At 27.4% G+C, this 17,604-nt stretch overlaps 1 protein-coding gene across 3 annotated transcripts in view; it reads right to left on the bottom strand.

Moving 5' to 3' along the window:
• The window catches only part of LOC129959334 (calponin homology domain-containing protein DDB_G0272472-like), a 207,004-nt gene that overhangs the window by 62,316 nt on the left and 127,084 nt on the right, over positions 1-17,604 (bottom strand). For all 3 annotated transcript variants that reach the window (XM_056072159.1, XM_056072153.1, XM_056072165.1), the window contains exons 3-4: positions 11,377-11,818; positions 8,628-9,277 (exon numbers count right to left, since the gene is read on the bottom strand). In XM_056072159.1, coding sequence (XP_055928134.1) covers positions 8,628-9,277; positions 11,377-11,818 — 1,092 coding nt within the window. The remainder of the gene's footprint in view (positions 1-8,627; positions 9,278-11,376; positions 11,819-17,604) is intronic.

Genomic DNA, 17,604 nt, shown 5'->3' with positions numbered 1-17,604 from the left:
CTTATTTAAGTTGTGAAAATTTGCTTACGATGGTCTTCTCTAAGTTAATAATAACAGTATAATAATTTTTGAAAGTTATTATCAGTTAATCGACTCATTCCAATTAAATTTTGATTCCATTTTAAAAGAAAAATCTGATAATGAAAATGAAAAAAGAAACTTTGCAAGAATAAATTATATCAGTTATGGCGAGTAATGAAACGTATTACAAACTAAAAATAAGAAATAATAGAAATTAAAAACGCATTTATCAGTGCCTTAAAAGTAGGAAATAATTAATATTATTTAAGATTTAATAGTCAAGAAAATTTCCAAAACTCTGAGTAGTAACAAACACTGTTACAACGATGTTACTCATATGACATCTATTGCTTACATAAGTTATAAAGAACATTATAATAGAAAAATTGTAAAGCATTAATTAAAAATAATATCATAAATGCTAAAACTCGCAAATTAATTTGAGTACTTCAAATTCAATTTCAGAGACAAATGCTTTTACGGTTGTTTTAGATACAAATATCTGTTATAAAAAATTAATTGCAAATTTTAATGCCCCCAATAATACTTTACTTTTATTATTTAACTCTTCAAAGGTCCCTTTTTTTCATATTATGTTAAAATATTTTAGGCTTGAAATTAGAATAAGAAAAGGGATTCATTTAGTTTATTAGATAAATTTAATTTGATTAATTAATTAATTTGATCAATTAATAATTAAGTAACAAACCAAGACACATAATTTTGTGTGAAATAAAGAACTGAAGCATCTAAGTTTCTGTCTTTCTAAACCTATGCCAACCTACATAATTTTATACAAAGAGTGATAAATTTGGTGGGAAGCATACTTCCCACGGCCTTAGAAAGGGTTAAACTTACTTTATTTTTATCATTTTAAACTACTTCCGTTTTAAACAAATTTTGCTTGGAAATTTCATTATTTTCAATACGATACCGTATTGAGAACATAACTTAGATTGGAGTGATTCAAAAATAAAGAAAAAATTCTTTATCACAGAGATAAATCACCCTGGGAAGTGGAATGTAAAATCAAAAATAACGATGCATTTTTGCACAATAAATGTATTAAAGTATCATTATTTTATTAAATGTTCATAAAAACAAAAATTTATTTAAAATCTATGTTGCCTTTAAAATTAAAAACTGCTATTTTGTTTCATTAAATTGCAAAAAAAAAAAAAAAAAAAAATTAAAGCTTGTTTTGATACTTTAAATATTTTTCATAATGTTTTTTTAAATGTTCCTAAATATATTCAAATGAGAAGCCATTTAAACTATTGTCACATTCGTGTAGCATATACAAGTATTATTATATCAAAATAATTATTTAGAAATTAACTAAAATTTAAAACTGCTTTATTTATGCGTAAAAAAGAAAGCATCTGAGATCAAATAACAAGTTTTCACTCCCTTATAAAAATTGTATTGTTTATTAATGATAAAGACTAAATTTTTTAATGTATTTATTTTTCCCAATAATTTAAATATATATATGAAGATTATAGTTGAAATTGTATCTAATTATTTGAAAAGAAATTAAATTATTCGGATTAAAAACATAGAAAATAATTTAAAAGAAAAATGACCCGCAGTTTGTCAGATTGTTTTTTTTTTTTTTTTTTTTTTTTTTTTTTATTGAAAGAGTCTTAAATAGTCACATTTAAAGCTTTATTATTTTTATTCGCAAATGAGTAAGACTTTTTATTTAAAATATTATCATGTCAATATTATTTTATTATAAGTAATAAGATAGGAAGACTCTATAAAGATTTAAAGATATCGTAATTTTTTCAATAATGTTATTATATTTTAATACATTTCCTTACGACATTAAAAACTTTTTTAAATTGTAAACACATACTTATCTCTGACCATTTAGAAATAGTTGAATGATCCATAATTGAAGTACATATCCTGCTTATTATTTTTCACTATTGAATAACTATACAAAAATAATTTCGGTAGATATGTGAAAGCAAAGAATTTATATATTTACATACAGACTTCATTGAAAATTTTTCCGCGAAAATTTTATTGAGTGCGTAATGTAGTCTCCTTGAAATTTTCTTACATTCTCTGTAATAAGTGTACTACCTCTTTATTAATCGTATGCCGTGAATAAACTAAAGTTATGAAAGAACTAATAGAATGCGATCGTTGAGGATTTTTAGGCGTTAAATCTTTCAGATGATGCTGATACGCAAGTGCCTATAATTCGAATTTGTATGGATGTTTCTTTCCTATTAAAATTGAAATTTGATGCAAACTAATATTGTAAACACAAAATCATGTAGCAAATTTTACGTTTTGTGTTAATGCTTTTTTTTAGTTATTGAGTTTACAAGCCTGTGAAACTACAGACCGATAAAAAGTGGTGCCTTTCACGTATTTGTTTCCAATTTTATAGGTTTTAGATGTGTACTAACACACTAAAGATATTTTTAAAAGTTACTCTTACAACTGGTCATCAAATTTTATCCATTTAGTTTTTGTCTTTTCGTAGCTATTGTGCTAACTTATTTTAGGATATTTGGATAGACAGACTTCATCTACACGGATTTCGTTCAAAATTTGAAAGAAATTTCCAAACTTGATGCAAAGAAGATATTCCACATTTCATCCATCTAGCTCAAATCATTTTTGAATCACAGTTGTTTTCATAGACAGATAATAATAATTCCAGAGTTTGAAGTTAAGATTCATCAAAATTGCGAGGTTGTAATATTTCATATATGAGATAGTAATAAAATAAACACCAAACTTTATTGTGTAGAAAAGCTGAAAATATCAAAGTAATGATTATTAAGAGACCACAGAAGAAAAAAAATGGAATAATATGGACTTCTCGATAAACGAAAGAAAAGCTTCCTCTCAAAAAGGAGGAAGGAATTCCCCATTCATTTTCATTAAAAAACGCTTCCTTCTTTTTAAAACAAAATTTAAATGAATCGAAATAGTGTTTTAAAAAAATGTTAATTAAGTATCTAAATAAAAGGAAATAAACACCTGTGTGTTATCCAAATGCATTAGTATGTGCAGGGCGAAAAAGTACAACAGACTGTAAAAAATAACGACTTTTTATTTTATCTGCGAAGACGGATACATAATCGAAATTCTTTAGATCCAGAACAGCACTTGTAGAAATCAACATTACGTGAGCAGAAAATCACTATTAAGTAGCCGCGATAGTATAAAAAGCTCAGAGAGAACCTATTGGAGAAACTTTAGCTGAAAATGCTTTCTGTGTTCTCGAATGCTTTCTGTGTTTCTCGAATCAATTATTACTAATTCCTCTTGTCTGCACTGTACATTTCTTATAATCTCTGTGACAAAGCATCGACTTTCTATAATGTCTCGTATCTTCGCTCCGAATCAATATATAGCCAAAATTACTGAAATTTCAGGAAATTTTCGTTCTGATTGCAACAGAGAAGTTGCCAAAGATCTCCAAGTTTGTCGCCAGAAACGATTATCATTGACTTAACTTCCATTCAGCAACCTTTACTATATCTGTAAAAATATTTTCCTTGCCAAGAGTTTTACTGTGCAGAGAAACAGTATTATAAATTCGTAATATGGAAATGATTCACGTAGCGCTCAAAATTTTTTCAGTCGCCCACCTTTAAGATTTATTTTAAGAAAGAAAGTCTTGATATTGGCAGCAAGGCATTTATTTAGAGAACAAAGTATTCAGATAAAACAAATGGAAGATCCTAAATAATCTGATTGAATTCGATTTAAAGTTAATAATATGATTATTCTAGCCAGACATTTTGCAAATATTGAACTTCCTAGATATATTTGAATTGTTATAGTTTAAAAGGAAACATAATTGTATTGATGTGTGTAAAAATCAGCCATAATTCATGGAGAAACACACACAAAAAATCAATTTTCACCTTTTGCGTTATTCAGAAGAAAAAAAAAAATAAAATAAAAAAATATAAAAAAATAAGAGGTGAGAACTATAGAATTTCCAAATGAATAGATATTTATATTTCCAGATGTTAGAAGCAGTGAATAACTGCCGATATTAGGTAACCAGTTATGCTAGTAATTTTTATAATGCTAGTAATTGAAATGAGAACAAATAATCATAATATACTATTATTAATCTAACCTTTATTAATCTATTATCTCTAACCTTTTTCCATCTATTTTAACACTTTTTATGGGTACCCTGAGATTAAATAATAATTAATATAAGTAATTTTGAACCACGTTTAACGTTATTCCTTTGGTCCCTTCAAAATTATAAAGCGGGATGATAGTGAAATATTAAAGATTCTTAAATAAAAATATAAAAGCTATGATTTTTTAATAATAATTTTTAAAGAGTTTCCCAACCTATATGGTTTTAATGTAGCACTTTTTTTTTGTATTTTATGTGAAGTAAAGATTTTTAATTAGGTTTGCAGATTAGGCTGTGAGATATAAGAATTATTTTTTTATATTTTGTGAATACTATTTCACACTGCCAGCTAAATGTTATGTAACTTTACCATATATTAAAAAGAACAGATTAAAAATTTAATTAATACAAGCAGTTAAATAATTTACTAGCCTGAAATGTACAGAATTACCTAAAAGACTTTTAACGTCCTTCACCACTAATTCGTATACTTAATGCATGATTTTTTAAAATCTTTTTTTTAATTGAAAATAGAAAACTGTTGAGAAATAAATATTTGTAACTCATTATTACATATCGTCATTGGGATAAATCTATACTTATATAAATTTCAATGTGTGTGTGTTGGCGCTCTACAGGCCAGGCCATTTGACCTACAGCTACCAAATTTGGTACATGTATACCTTAGAGGTCGGAAATGTGCACCTGCAGTCCCTTTTTTGAATTTTTAATTAGAAATTTAATTATTAATTAAAAAATAACTTTCCCGCCAAAAAAATCTCATTTTTGCCACCGCCAAATGAGTAAGGCTTCAGTTTTTTTTCCAACAGTAATGAGGCTAGGGTTAACATTTGTCGGCCGATTATTTCAAACGATTGTGTTTATTTTCTTAATGTTTTATGTATTTAAAATTAAACATTGTTAATGAATCGACCTTTTAGATTCATTCTGAAGTACTTTTGAATTAAAATAAAACAGAATAAAGGAAATTAAAAATTTCTACTCCGCATAGCGTTACCCCAACTGGCGTAGAAAAAATCACGTATTTGCGTTACGTAACCGGCGAAGAAAATTCACGCATGCGCATTGTGTTCTGATTGTTGACAATATTATCAAAGGATGATTCTTGATTTAAATTATTTTTAGGTTAGTTGCATGCTTTTGTAAATAAATTGTATTTATGTTCGTTATATATTTTTTGTATATGCTTATAGATTTAAGTACATTGTTTTTTAAGTAGTTTTTTAAATCTGTTTTCGACCGATTATTTTAAACGATTCATTTTATTTTCTTAGTGTTTGATGCATTAAAAATTAAACATTGTTAATGAATCGATCATGATGAATCTGAGAAAATTTTGTTGACAAATTCTTGAGATATTACATAAATTAAGAAAGATATTTTTTAGTGCCTATAAAGTTTAAACGCTCAGTGACTCTATTATCAGTAATCATATTATAAAAAAATGCTTTGTTTCAGTAAAAAATATTATTATATTAATTGCAGATTAATTCTTTCCACTTTAATGTAAAGCATAAATTCTACGAGAGTTAACTGAAAATTAGAGAGATATATATTACGTTATGACTGAAGGCATTTATAATATTATGAATGAATTATATGACTATCAAAATCTGAAGTTTTAAAATATTTTGATGAAGAATCTATTAAAGTAGGAATTGCGTAAAATATTTAATTATTAAAATTTAAACGAACATTAAGATTGGAGAATCGGCTGGTCGCCAAAGGCGGCTAGTATGAAATAAATAAAACCAACTGTTAAAATCAAAGTAACCTTTCAGAGCACTATGGAAAAGCAACCGATTATAAAAAAGACAGTTTTCAGTTATAAATCCAAATAATTAATAGGAGATTGATGTAAATAGAATTTAAGTAGGAAAAAAAATAATAATCCGTAAAAATAGTTAATCATTATGTTGGATCTCTAGCCTTGGAATTTGCAATCATCCATTTAAATTTAGTATAAATTACAAAATCTGAACTAATTTTTCATTCGGTTATTCATTACAGTTGTTAAGATCTATCATATTCCTACATCACTTACAAATTATAATTGATCGAGAATAAAGATTATAATTTATTGGATAAAATCATTAAATAAAATGTAACTACTATCTACATATCACCACCCAGGATTGTTTAAAGAATATTTTGCATATCATTTGTGCATATTTTGAAACGTATACCATCTAAATTAGTCTATTTCATATAACATTAGAATTTCATTATTCAGTCTCGTAGATTTTTTCCCATATATAGAACGGATGTGTAGAGAGTCTTTTAGTTTTAATTAATTAAGAAGTATATTATGGAAAAGGCCTTCTCCAAATCTTAAAATCGATTAATTAAACATATATCCACAATTAATAAGGCATTTTAATAATTATATTTCAATGTAGACACAATTAAATGTGAAGACGTTTCTGTGCTGTTTGATACTGACACGGTTTTAATGACTTCCTATTTCACAGGATTAATGCATGTTATAATTTTTAATTAAATATTTCATGAAAATGGGTCACTTAGTAGCTTTTTCAGAAAAATATATTTAAACTACTAATTTTGATAGTATATATATATATAATATAGTATATGCAATTTTGATATAACTCATACTGTTATGAACGTATCAGTCATATGTCGTTCTTTTCATTGTCTTTAATTTTCTGAAACTCTAGTAATTTTTTTATTATATATATATATATATACATACAGGGTGTTCATTAATTATTGTCGGTGTTTCCATATCTCATAACTTTCGAATAAAAAATATTACGCAAAAACCGATTACGTATTCGTAAATTACAACTCAAAGAGTTTTATTAATGATATTAAAGTGTAAAACTTGCACAATTTGCACTTTGTAGGCGTTCAGTTGAAGGCGATTCTTTGAGTTGTACTTTACGAATACATAATTCTTTGAGTTGTAATTTACGAATACGTAATCGGTTTTTGCGTAATATTTTTTATTCGAAAGTTATGAGGTACGGAAACCCCGACAATAATTAATGAACACCCTGTATATATATATATATATATATATATATATATATATATATATATATATATATATACACACACATATTTGCTGAAACAAAACATGAATACAGAAAACAATTTTTCAGCAATTATGTGCGTCACAGAATTATTTCCAAAATTTATGCAATATTTCTAAGAAATATTAAAAATATATATGATTCATTATAAAATTCAGTTTTTAATTTTACTTTCAAAACGATTTAAATACCATAAAAAATATTCTATTTTGTTTGGATCAATAACCATACTTCAAAAAAATTATGAAGTCTAAAATTTGTATACTCCTTTGCCCCTAAAGAATCATATTCTGCGAAATATTCTTGACACTCCAACTTTTAATTTAAAAACAAAGCTTTATCAAATCTGACTGATTTGACTATCTGCGATCAAATCTGACTGAATTATGAAATTTGTATTTTTTATTTTAGAACAATCAACACTTTCATCATCATAGGTCAATCAGTCAATCTTAATAAAATTCTGGGAGCTGATTGGTGTATATTTTTTAAGATGGTTGATGAAATAGTGTAAAATCACTCGTTTTTATAAAATAGTAATATTCAAATGTTTATTATTCACCCAATTTTATTCACAATAGTCTTAACCTTTTATTTTATTTAAAATTACTTGCCTTTGGCGACCAGCCTTTCAAATGGGAAATATGGCTAGATTTAATTTTCTTTAAATCGTATACATATAACTTAATGTCCATGATTCTGGCGAATTATTAGACAAAGCCATGTTATTTTAATTGTCACTTATATATGTTCTGCTTATAGAGCTCATGAATATTTCTAATGATAGTGCCATGACATCATGAGGCTAATAAATAATAGTTAAATATTCAGTTCATCTATCTTTCGCAATTTCGCAATAGTGTAACTTCACTCTTTATATGTCTCATAAACTACACAGATATTAAACAGAACACTAGTTCATTAGTTTTCAAAAATGAAAAAAAGAAGATAATTGCTGAAACAATGAAAACGGTTTGAATTTCCTAGCAACAATATAATCTATAGTAATAAATCAGACAAAAAAATATATTTAAAAAAAATTACCAAATTTGAGCAAAAATTCGCACGACTATTTACATGGTATCTGAAAAAATATATATTTTTTAATTTTGAAACGGTATAAAATTTATTTGGTAGTAAGGAAACGCAAAAATTCAGCTTAATTTTTAATTAATTAAAATTCTAATTGTACATTCTTTACCTCCAAGGTATCATGTACCAAATTTGATATATTTAGATCAAATGATATGGCCTATCAAAAACCAACACACATGCGCATTTATCTTTAATATTAGTATAGATGGATTGACATTTTATGAGTACATTGAAGTTATTTCTCTGTTTCATTATATGATAGAATTTAAAAATAGATGAAAAAAATTTTGAAGTCAGCTTACTTTAACTATTTCCTCCTTTTCAGTCTTTTCTTCTCCTTCTTTCTCTTCCTCTTTGTCCTTGTCTTCCTCTTTTTCCTCTTTAGTTTCGAGTACAGGAGGCTGTATCTCTTCTGGCCCTTCGTCTGCTTTGACAGTTTCTTGGACTGCTTCAGGAGCTGCTGTGGTTTCTGCCTCCGGCTTTGCTTCACTTTCAGAAGGCTCTAAATCCTCTTTTGTTGTTTGCGTTTCAGGGTTTTCAGCTTCACTTGCCTTTTCAGCAACATCACCGCCAACTTCCTCCACCGGTTCCTTCCCTTCAATATCAGGTTGTTTAGATTCACTATCTTCTGCAGCCTCGGTTTTCTCTGTCACGGGTGTGTCTTTCTTCCCTTCTACAGATTTTGAATCACTTTCTGCTGCTTCTTTTTCTCCCTTTTCTTCCTCAGCGGGCTTTTCTGTATTTTTTTCAGTTTTAACATCTTGATCGGCTTTCTCATCCTCTGTTGGTTTTTCACTGCTTTGGGGTTCTTTAATATGACTTTCCGCCGCTTTTTCATCTTGTTGCACGTCAGATTTTACTTCTGTTGTTTCACTTACAGCTTCTTCAGATTCTTTGGCACTGCTTGGTTTTTCTTTTTCATCGTCACTCTTGATGACAGTTTCTTCAGACTCTGTGAATAAAGTTTTGTTTAATTTTTTAGAGGAATGCCATCATATTATTTTCACTAGCAAAAATTACTTATCTAACATTCAATCATACATTCTTGAAGTGATATTACAGAAAAGGATTTTCGAAAAATTAAATAGGCAACCAAGCTATACATTTTTCAGTATTAACACAAACATTTAGTGTCAAACTTCGATAATTATATTACAATAATTACTATATGGACTATAAAAAGAAATGTATCGGTTTAGTTTTAATATAAACAAAATTACTTATTGATATGTGTATTTTATGGGATATTTTTTATTAGTATTAAGTTGAATTATTAAATAGATAAATGTTCAAAATTAATAATTATCTGTGTATTAGGTAATAAATATACATATTAAAGATAAATTAATCGCTGATGAATAGAAAAAAAAAACGTTTCCTTAATAAAGCATCGGACTACCTTAAGTATAGATAATAGCCTTAATGTTTCGAGGAATTAAGTTACACAAATACTGAATTGTACCTAAAGAAATAGTAAACCATTTTTTAATGGAAAATAAATGTGAAAGTTTCCATATGTAAATTTTCATATGTAAAATCTCTTCTCCCAAAGACTATCCAATGATTAATACTGAGAGCAAGAAACTAAGGTGGTCAAAGGAGATTTGTAACATGAACTCAATGCTTTTTAAATTACAACCTGATAGATCTAGCGAGTAGAACTACATAGTTTTGATTCTGAAAAATCGTACTTCCAGATGAATCAATATTTGTGCCATAGAGTGAAAAATAGTTGGCTCATAGTACTAGTATTCATTCCCAGTTATTCGGCTTTCCCGGGGTTGCAAAATACATAAGATCACTATCCAAATCTAGATATAGTCAATGACATAGCTTTCACAGCTGGATAAAGGCATTTCGGGTAATAAGCATTAAGAGAAGGCATTCAGATTTACATGACTTGTTGTGCAAAGCAATCTTAACGTCCATATTTTGATTCATATTATTTTCTTCTATGCGTCTTTTGGTCATGAATTATGGTAGGAATAAGACTTGAGACATCGCTGTGCATTTTTATCAGTCAGGAATGCCTTCAGAGTTGTTCATTTGTTGTTGCTTTTAATTTGAATTATTGCCATTGAATTATCTGCTGGAACAGGGATATGTTGATACCGGTTCCGTTCTAGAGATATTGAGACTTCGTCTTGCATTCATCTCAATTTGAAATGCCTTCAGAAATCGTTACATATTTTTTTTTTTTTAATTTGTGCAATTACAATTTTTTTTCCGTGAAACAAGAGTATGCTGATATTAGCTCAATTCTTCGAGAATGAAAACTTACAATTTGCTTTAATTTTTCTATATTTTACTAAGCTTTGTCTTTTGTCAAAAATCATTCTTAACTCGTGTTGTTAACTTTCAAAAATGGTATGATCATGGTTTTCGGTATTGTAGCTTATGAATAGATTGAAGATGTATTATAGGGAATATGCATGGCAGCAATTACCTTTTTCGAAGTTAGTGACATCCGACAATCTCTACTGCAATAACGAAACTATTATTACTTACAAAATAAAGTTACTGTAGCACTTGCATATTACTATTGCAATACCGTTCCGCAAACACTACGGATATTTATTGTTTTTTCTATAACTTTATTACCTCTCTATATATACCAAAATTTTACAATATGTAAATATTCTGAGTTTGAGTTTGAATTAAAACAATTTTAAAACTGAAGATAAAACAAATGCAATAACACATAAAAATGATATATATAACTAAAGAAACAATGACACTAAAAAAATAAATTGTAAAATTATTATAAACTTAGTTTTTAATTGCAATTTTGAATGTAGTAATATATCATTACCAAATTATCTATACATAAATAAATTTGAAACTTAACTATTATCTCATATTTCCCTAAATATAATCCAATCATTCGAAAACTCATTTTAAATGAATTAATTGTAACTGCAGAACTAAAAACATGTGAAAAAAAGCAAAATAACTTTAATTAATTACAACTAGTATGTCGATTAACGGGTTTAACGTAATACCTTACTATGCTCAAGTTGATACAAACAGTAAAAATGTAACTGAACTTACTTTCCTCAGACGAAGTCTTTTCCTCGCTCTTCTTTTCAACGACTGTGTCTGTATCCTTACTATCATCTGGCAGCGATTTTTCTTTACTTTCCGGTTCAGCATCTTTTCCGTCCTCTTGGCTTTTTTCTGTCGCCAATTCTTTTTTCTCTTGGCTTTCCACTGACGTCGCTGATCGACGCCTTTCAGGTGGTTCATACACAGTGGCTTCTGGAATGGAAGATCGGGACACAGCTGAGGCAGGTTTACTTTGATCATCCTTCGAGGAATCTGTATCTTTCTTGCTCTCGGCCGATGCTGGCTTGCTTGTTGTGGAAGAATCCTTAGACGGGGTGGGAGAGACACTTGTAGTAGATGATCCGTTGGCTATTAGATTACTTTCATCAGGGGCAGAGGGGGCGTCTTCTGTTACTTCTACTACTGTAGTTGCTTCTTGTCCGTCAACCTGATGACAAAAATGAGATTCAAGACCATTTTGTCAATATACATTTAAAACGTCTTGGTGAATGTAACTGAACAATTCATTCAAAATATCGTGGAATTTCTTCTGCAAAGTCATCAAGATACCAAAGTCAACCAAACTATAGATATTAAAGCATGTTTTATTGAACTTACAAGTTCTGATTCGTTGCTATTCAATTTTGAACTATGGTATAAATGCGTTGTTCCTTACAATATTTCATAAATTTAAAATAAGTTTTTGAACACAAATATATATATATATATTAATTCCCCGATTTTTATTAGATAAAAGATAAAAACTGGTAAAAGAGAATCTATATGAATAATTTCTTTTTAAATATCAGAAATGATATACTTATGTCAAATCCTCTAACGCAAACATTTGAAAAGATTTAACACATCCATGGAACAACTTATTATCTTTATATTAAATGACCCAGTGTAACGTCTTTTTTAAATTTTAATTTATACTTATAAGGGAATTATAAAATATATAGAATGTAAACGCTAAAATTTTTGCCTTGTTTAAATTAATTTTGATTAGATTAATAAATGATCAATACAATACATTTGTAACTTGAAGAAAGGATTTATCATGAAAGAATTTTAATTATAAATTAAGCAACTTTTTATTCTGTAGAGCAAATTTCCTTTTGTTGAGTACATTGAAAATATGAATAAATTACAATGAAAATTATTTTCCAGAATTGTGAAATAAAAATGCATTAATGTAAAATTACTTTCTTTTATATTCTATTTAAAAAATATGTCTTTGTACAAAGGTACATAAATCTGTCAAGAGCGCTGTTCTCATGAGGAAGTTTTGAAAGTAATGCTATCTGAAGTGCAGAAATAGGTTAGTACACATTCCCGCAAATTATCATATAATTTTAAAAACAATTGTAAACCATATTTGAAATGATATTTTGTCGGCCAAGGCTATTAGAGGCACTCAACTCCATTAAACTGTTTTTACCAAAGTTCTTGTTCCCACTGAACAGCACTGGTGAAGTGAAGTTTTATTTTTAAAAAAAAATGTCTGAGTATTTTAAAATATAGTCATTCTTACTTTTGGAACATATATTATGCTTAAGGAGTTATTTCCCAAATCTGAGATCGGGTTTGTATAATAATAGTATACATTTAGAATATTCATTCCTGAAAATATTAAAACGCAATGGCCACTCAATTTCGAGAAAATGGTCCTCAAACTTTCGGTAAAACTTATATACTGATAACTTGACTCCCGTCCCGATGGTCCCAACGGCATAATTGTCTAGGTAGCCGTCTTGTATGCGGAAGGTCAGGGTTTGAACCTGGCTAGGATTTTTTTTTCTTTTTTAATAACTTTTATTCAATTAAAAATTTACAAATACTCTTAATTAATATGTTTTTAATTTTTTTCATCCAAAATAAATATTTATTATCGAAATACATAATAATAAATTAAAATTTTAAAAGAAAAAAATTATAAATACAGATGCAATTTTTAAACAAAATAAAATTATTTAAATTTAATTAACTATTTACAGATAGTTTTAATTAATATGCTACTTATTTCTATGCAAGGATACATGTTTATTCTTTTAATACTTAAATTATAATTTATTGTTTACAGAAAAAATAATTTAAAACGTAACATTAATGACTACAGATAATTTAACTTGCTTGCATCAAATCATCATCATCATTAATTTTCAAATTCATGGATTTTAATAGTAATAAATTATCAATTCTAACTCAACGAAGCTGTATTTATATCGAAAATTGAAGGTAGCAGCTGATATTTGTTAAATATGTAAGCAAACAAAACATATGTAAGCAACTGCAGTAATCAAAAGAAATAGAAGAGCAGTTGTTAATTTATTGAATGCTTAGGCAGATGGTTCAAAGCGTATTAAGCATATACAAAAGTATATTTTTATACAAAAGCGTATTTTTATTTAATCGAACATGATCAAGAAATAAATTCTTGCGAATATAGAGTAAAAATTAAATCAATTGTACACCATCAATTGTCATCACCAATTTTTAATAAGATGATAAGGTATGCAAGGTACGCTGCCCAACTTTCTGATGAAAGAGATATATTTTTAAATGTAAATGAAATTGGTTTACCTATAGATCTCTTAAGGAAATTTTGCTCTTGTGGACAATCATCATGTATCAGTTGTGCAAGATGTCGAAATATATTTTGTTTCCAATATTTTTACTATAGTTACCATTGTGGTTCTTGAATATAATCAAAGTAAATGTATGTAGGATAATTTTTTAGACATATTGAATAATTTTTTTACGATGCGAGTATTTATAATTAATAATTATCACCATTTATGTTATATTTATTACTATTTTTTAAATATTAAATTGCAATTTTAGTATTAAAATAATAAGCATTTATCCTTGCATAAAAATAAGTAGCATATTAATTAAAACTATCTGTAAAACTAATAGTTAATTAAATTTAAATAATTTTATTTTGTTTAAAAATGCATTTGTATTCATAATTTTTTCCTTTTAAATTTTAATCTATTATTATGTATTTCGATAATAAATATTTAATTTGGATGAAAAAATTAAAAACATATTAGTTAAGAGTATTTGTGAATTTTTAATTGAATAAAAGTTATTAAACTGAAAAAAAAACCCTATCCAGTTTCGAACCCTGGCCTTCCGCATACGAGACGGTTGCCTAGACAATTATGTCATCGGGATCATCGGGACGGGAGTCAAGTTATCAGTATAAAAGCTTTACCAAAAGTTTGAGGACCATTTTCTCGAAATTGGCTGGCCATTGTGTTTTAATATTTTCATGAATGAATATTCTAAATGTATATTATCATTATACAAATTCTCATCCCGATCTCCGATTTCAACCCCGTGACCTCCCCTTGTAAGCCAAGAGATTAGGTATATAAATAAAAATGTTATTAATTATGCTAGATAAAATATTTGGAAATTTGAACGATCAAAAAATGTTATTTCAGAATTTAATTTTTAAAGACTTGTATGGATTTGAAGAAGCTTTCATTCATTAAATTATGAAAAAGTGTTATAAAATTATAATACACATAAATGGTGAATTTTGTTTTAAATTATTTTCAGTGAATACTTTCTGAACGACTATTATATTCCATATTATCTCCCCGATTAATACATATTGTCGAATATACCAATAAATAAGGTTTCAAAGCAGTGATACTGCCAGAAATACTAAGAAATTGCTATTACCAATTGAACTAATATCCTTAGGAAATACAACCAGTATTTCATTCTGGCAACATATTAGATATATTCTCTTTACAACAATGCAAGAGTATGTCAAATACATAACATATTATGTTGCTTGTAATAATATCGAAATATTGAGTTATAAGAGTCATATCAATGTATAGCAATTTAATAAGATCTTGATCTGTTTATTAGAGTCATATTTCACCGTATTCATCTGTGCCGTATCACAATAGCGATTTTGTTTACGAGGAGGTAATACAAACATCTGCGTCAGGTTTCATAATACTGGCAAAAGAAATGAAATATATTTTCCCCACAAACACGTTAACTATCCTCATTACCATCGGCATGAGGCATAAATTCAGCTGATCCGTTAATTTATTACTAGACTGTAAACGATGGATTTACTACTAAATTGATATTTTGTTATTGATAATGTAATGTTAATAATAAACCATTCTTGAAAGAAAAATAAAAATTTTGAAAATAAGGAAGTAATTTTTTAAACGAAACAAATTTGTCAGAATTAATTAACATAACATTTTAATGTAGGAAATATCCGAGATAGTTATAACTAATTATTATACTAGAAAAATTATTCACATTGTTAGATAATTATTAAAATGTAAGTTTTATATTAATTTTCTGAACATAAATATTAACTGAATTGATAGATTATTTAACACTTTAAATGGCCATTTTTTTCTAGTCATATTATGTTAAAATATTTTTAGGCTTGAAATTAGAATAAGAAAAGGGATTCATTTAGCTTATTAGATAAATTAAATTTGATTAATTAATTAATAATTAAGTAACAAATCAAAAAGCATCATTTTGTCTGAGATAAAGAACTGAAGCATCTAAGTTTCTGATTTACTAAAAAATCTGTCAGAACTTATGCCAACCTACATAATTTCATACAAAGATTAATAAATTTGGTAGGAAGCATACTTCCCACGGCCCTAGAAAGGGTTAAATGAATTTTTTCAGTCTTATATAATATTTTCATCTTATTTCATTATGGTAAATATTTTAATAAAAAAAATCTTCGAGCGTTATTTTTATTCTGTGAACAAATCTTTATTGGTTTATTTTAAGATAGTATTTTAAAATCCTAAAGATTGCATAGGAAAACATTTAATGTTATTTCTTCCTATTTCTATTTTGTTATTTTTCTCAATGTTTATAAGAAATATAAAACAACATTTATTATAATACTGAAATGGTGTATCAGACTCAAGGTGAGAATCAGCTCAAAAACTCCAAGATATAAATCACCAAGAAAATTTAGCGACAGAGTGAAAGAGAAAAAAATCACCGACTTAACAACAAAAAAAAAGAGACTTACAGAATATATTAAAAATATAAATAAAATAATTGTAATAAATTATATAGTCAAAAAATGCACGTAGATATCATTATGTTCTTCAATCTTATAATATTTCGATTATAACGATTGTTTTATAATTAGATTAAAAAGGCAATTTGATATAGATAAATTCACTTCTAATCCATAATCAAACAGTTTTGAAAAGCGAAACAAAACTTTTGAAAGACTGCACTAAGCAAATCATCTCAAATAGAGAATCGATTTATTACCTAAAGATACGTATTTAAAAATCGAAAACTGTTACATCATGAAATACGTAGATAGCTTTAAATAGGTTTTTAAAAAGTTCCTTGCACCTCTATGACTACCTGATTTTTCATAACATGAAATTTTATTTTACAGTATACAAATATACTGGTATGAAAACAATAATTGAAGAATAGAAGAAAAAGATACACTAAAAATAATTTTCTAAAGTAATAGAATTCAGAAATATAATATAAAAATTATTGATAGAATAAAATTGAGAACTTTTTATATCATCGGTCTTAGTACCGAGATCTTTATTGTAGTTAAGTTAATACCCATTCTTGAAATACTTAGGACGAGGCTCGTTATTTTCAATTGCTGTCAGATGAAGACAATACATAGGCTGGCACTACCTGTGTAAATTTCTGCATCGTATCAACATGAGAATATTTCATCCCAATATATTTAACGTGCCTAATACCCGCTTACGCCGAGATTCTTAGGAAGATTCGGGTTTTGAATCTGAAATCATCTGGTTCGGAAGTCGAGGTTTTACAATCAAGATGACGAGAAAGATGAGCAAATGAATTTAACCCTTCATTTGTATATCTAAGATCACTCGAGTCCAAATACCTTAGAATACTAGAAAACTAGCATTTCTCTTCCAAATTTAAGAACATTCTTTTACCCTTTGAAAGCCGCAATGGTAGGCTGTGTTCTTAAGAGTTTGATATACAAAAAAAATTCCCCTCTTAACTGATGGCTGCCAAACAAATGCATGCTAGGACATACTTTGAGAGTTTTCAGAAATAATTTCAAATACGTTCCTTGTACCGAAAACCCACCTAGAAGAGCGTTTCTAAAGAACAATATACAATCAATCTCTTAACGAAAAGGAAATGAGATTTTGCAATGATATCCAAGCGTCTAGGGCTTTGAATACGAAGCATTTGACT

Source organism: Argiope bruennichi, chromosome 2 (genome assembly GCF_947563725.1).
Source record: "Argiope bruennichi chromosome 2, qqArgBrue1.1, whole genome shotgun sequence".
NCBI lineage: Eukaryota > Metazoa > Arthropoda > Arachnida > Araneae > Araneidae > Argiope > Argiope bruennichi.
This window is presented reverse-complemented; position numbering and strand designations above follow the sequence as displayed.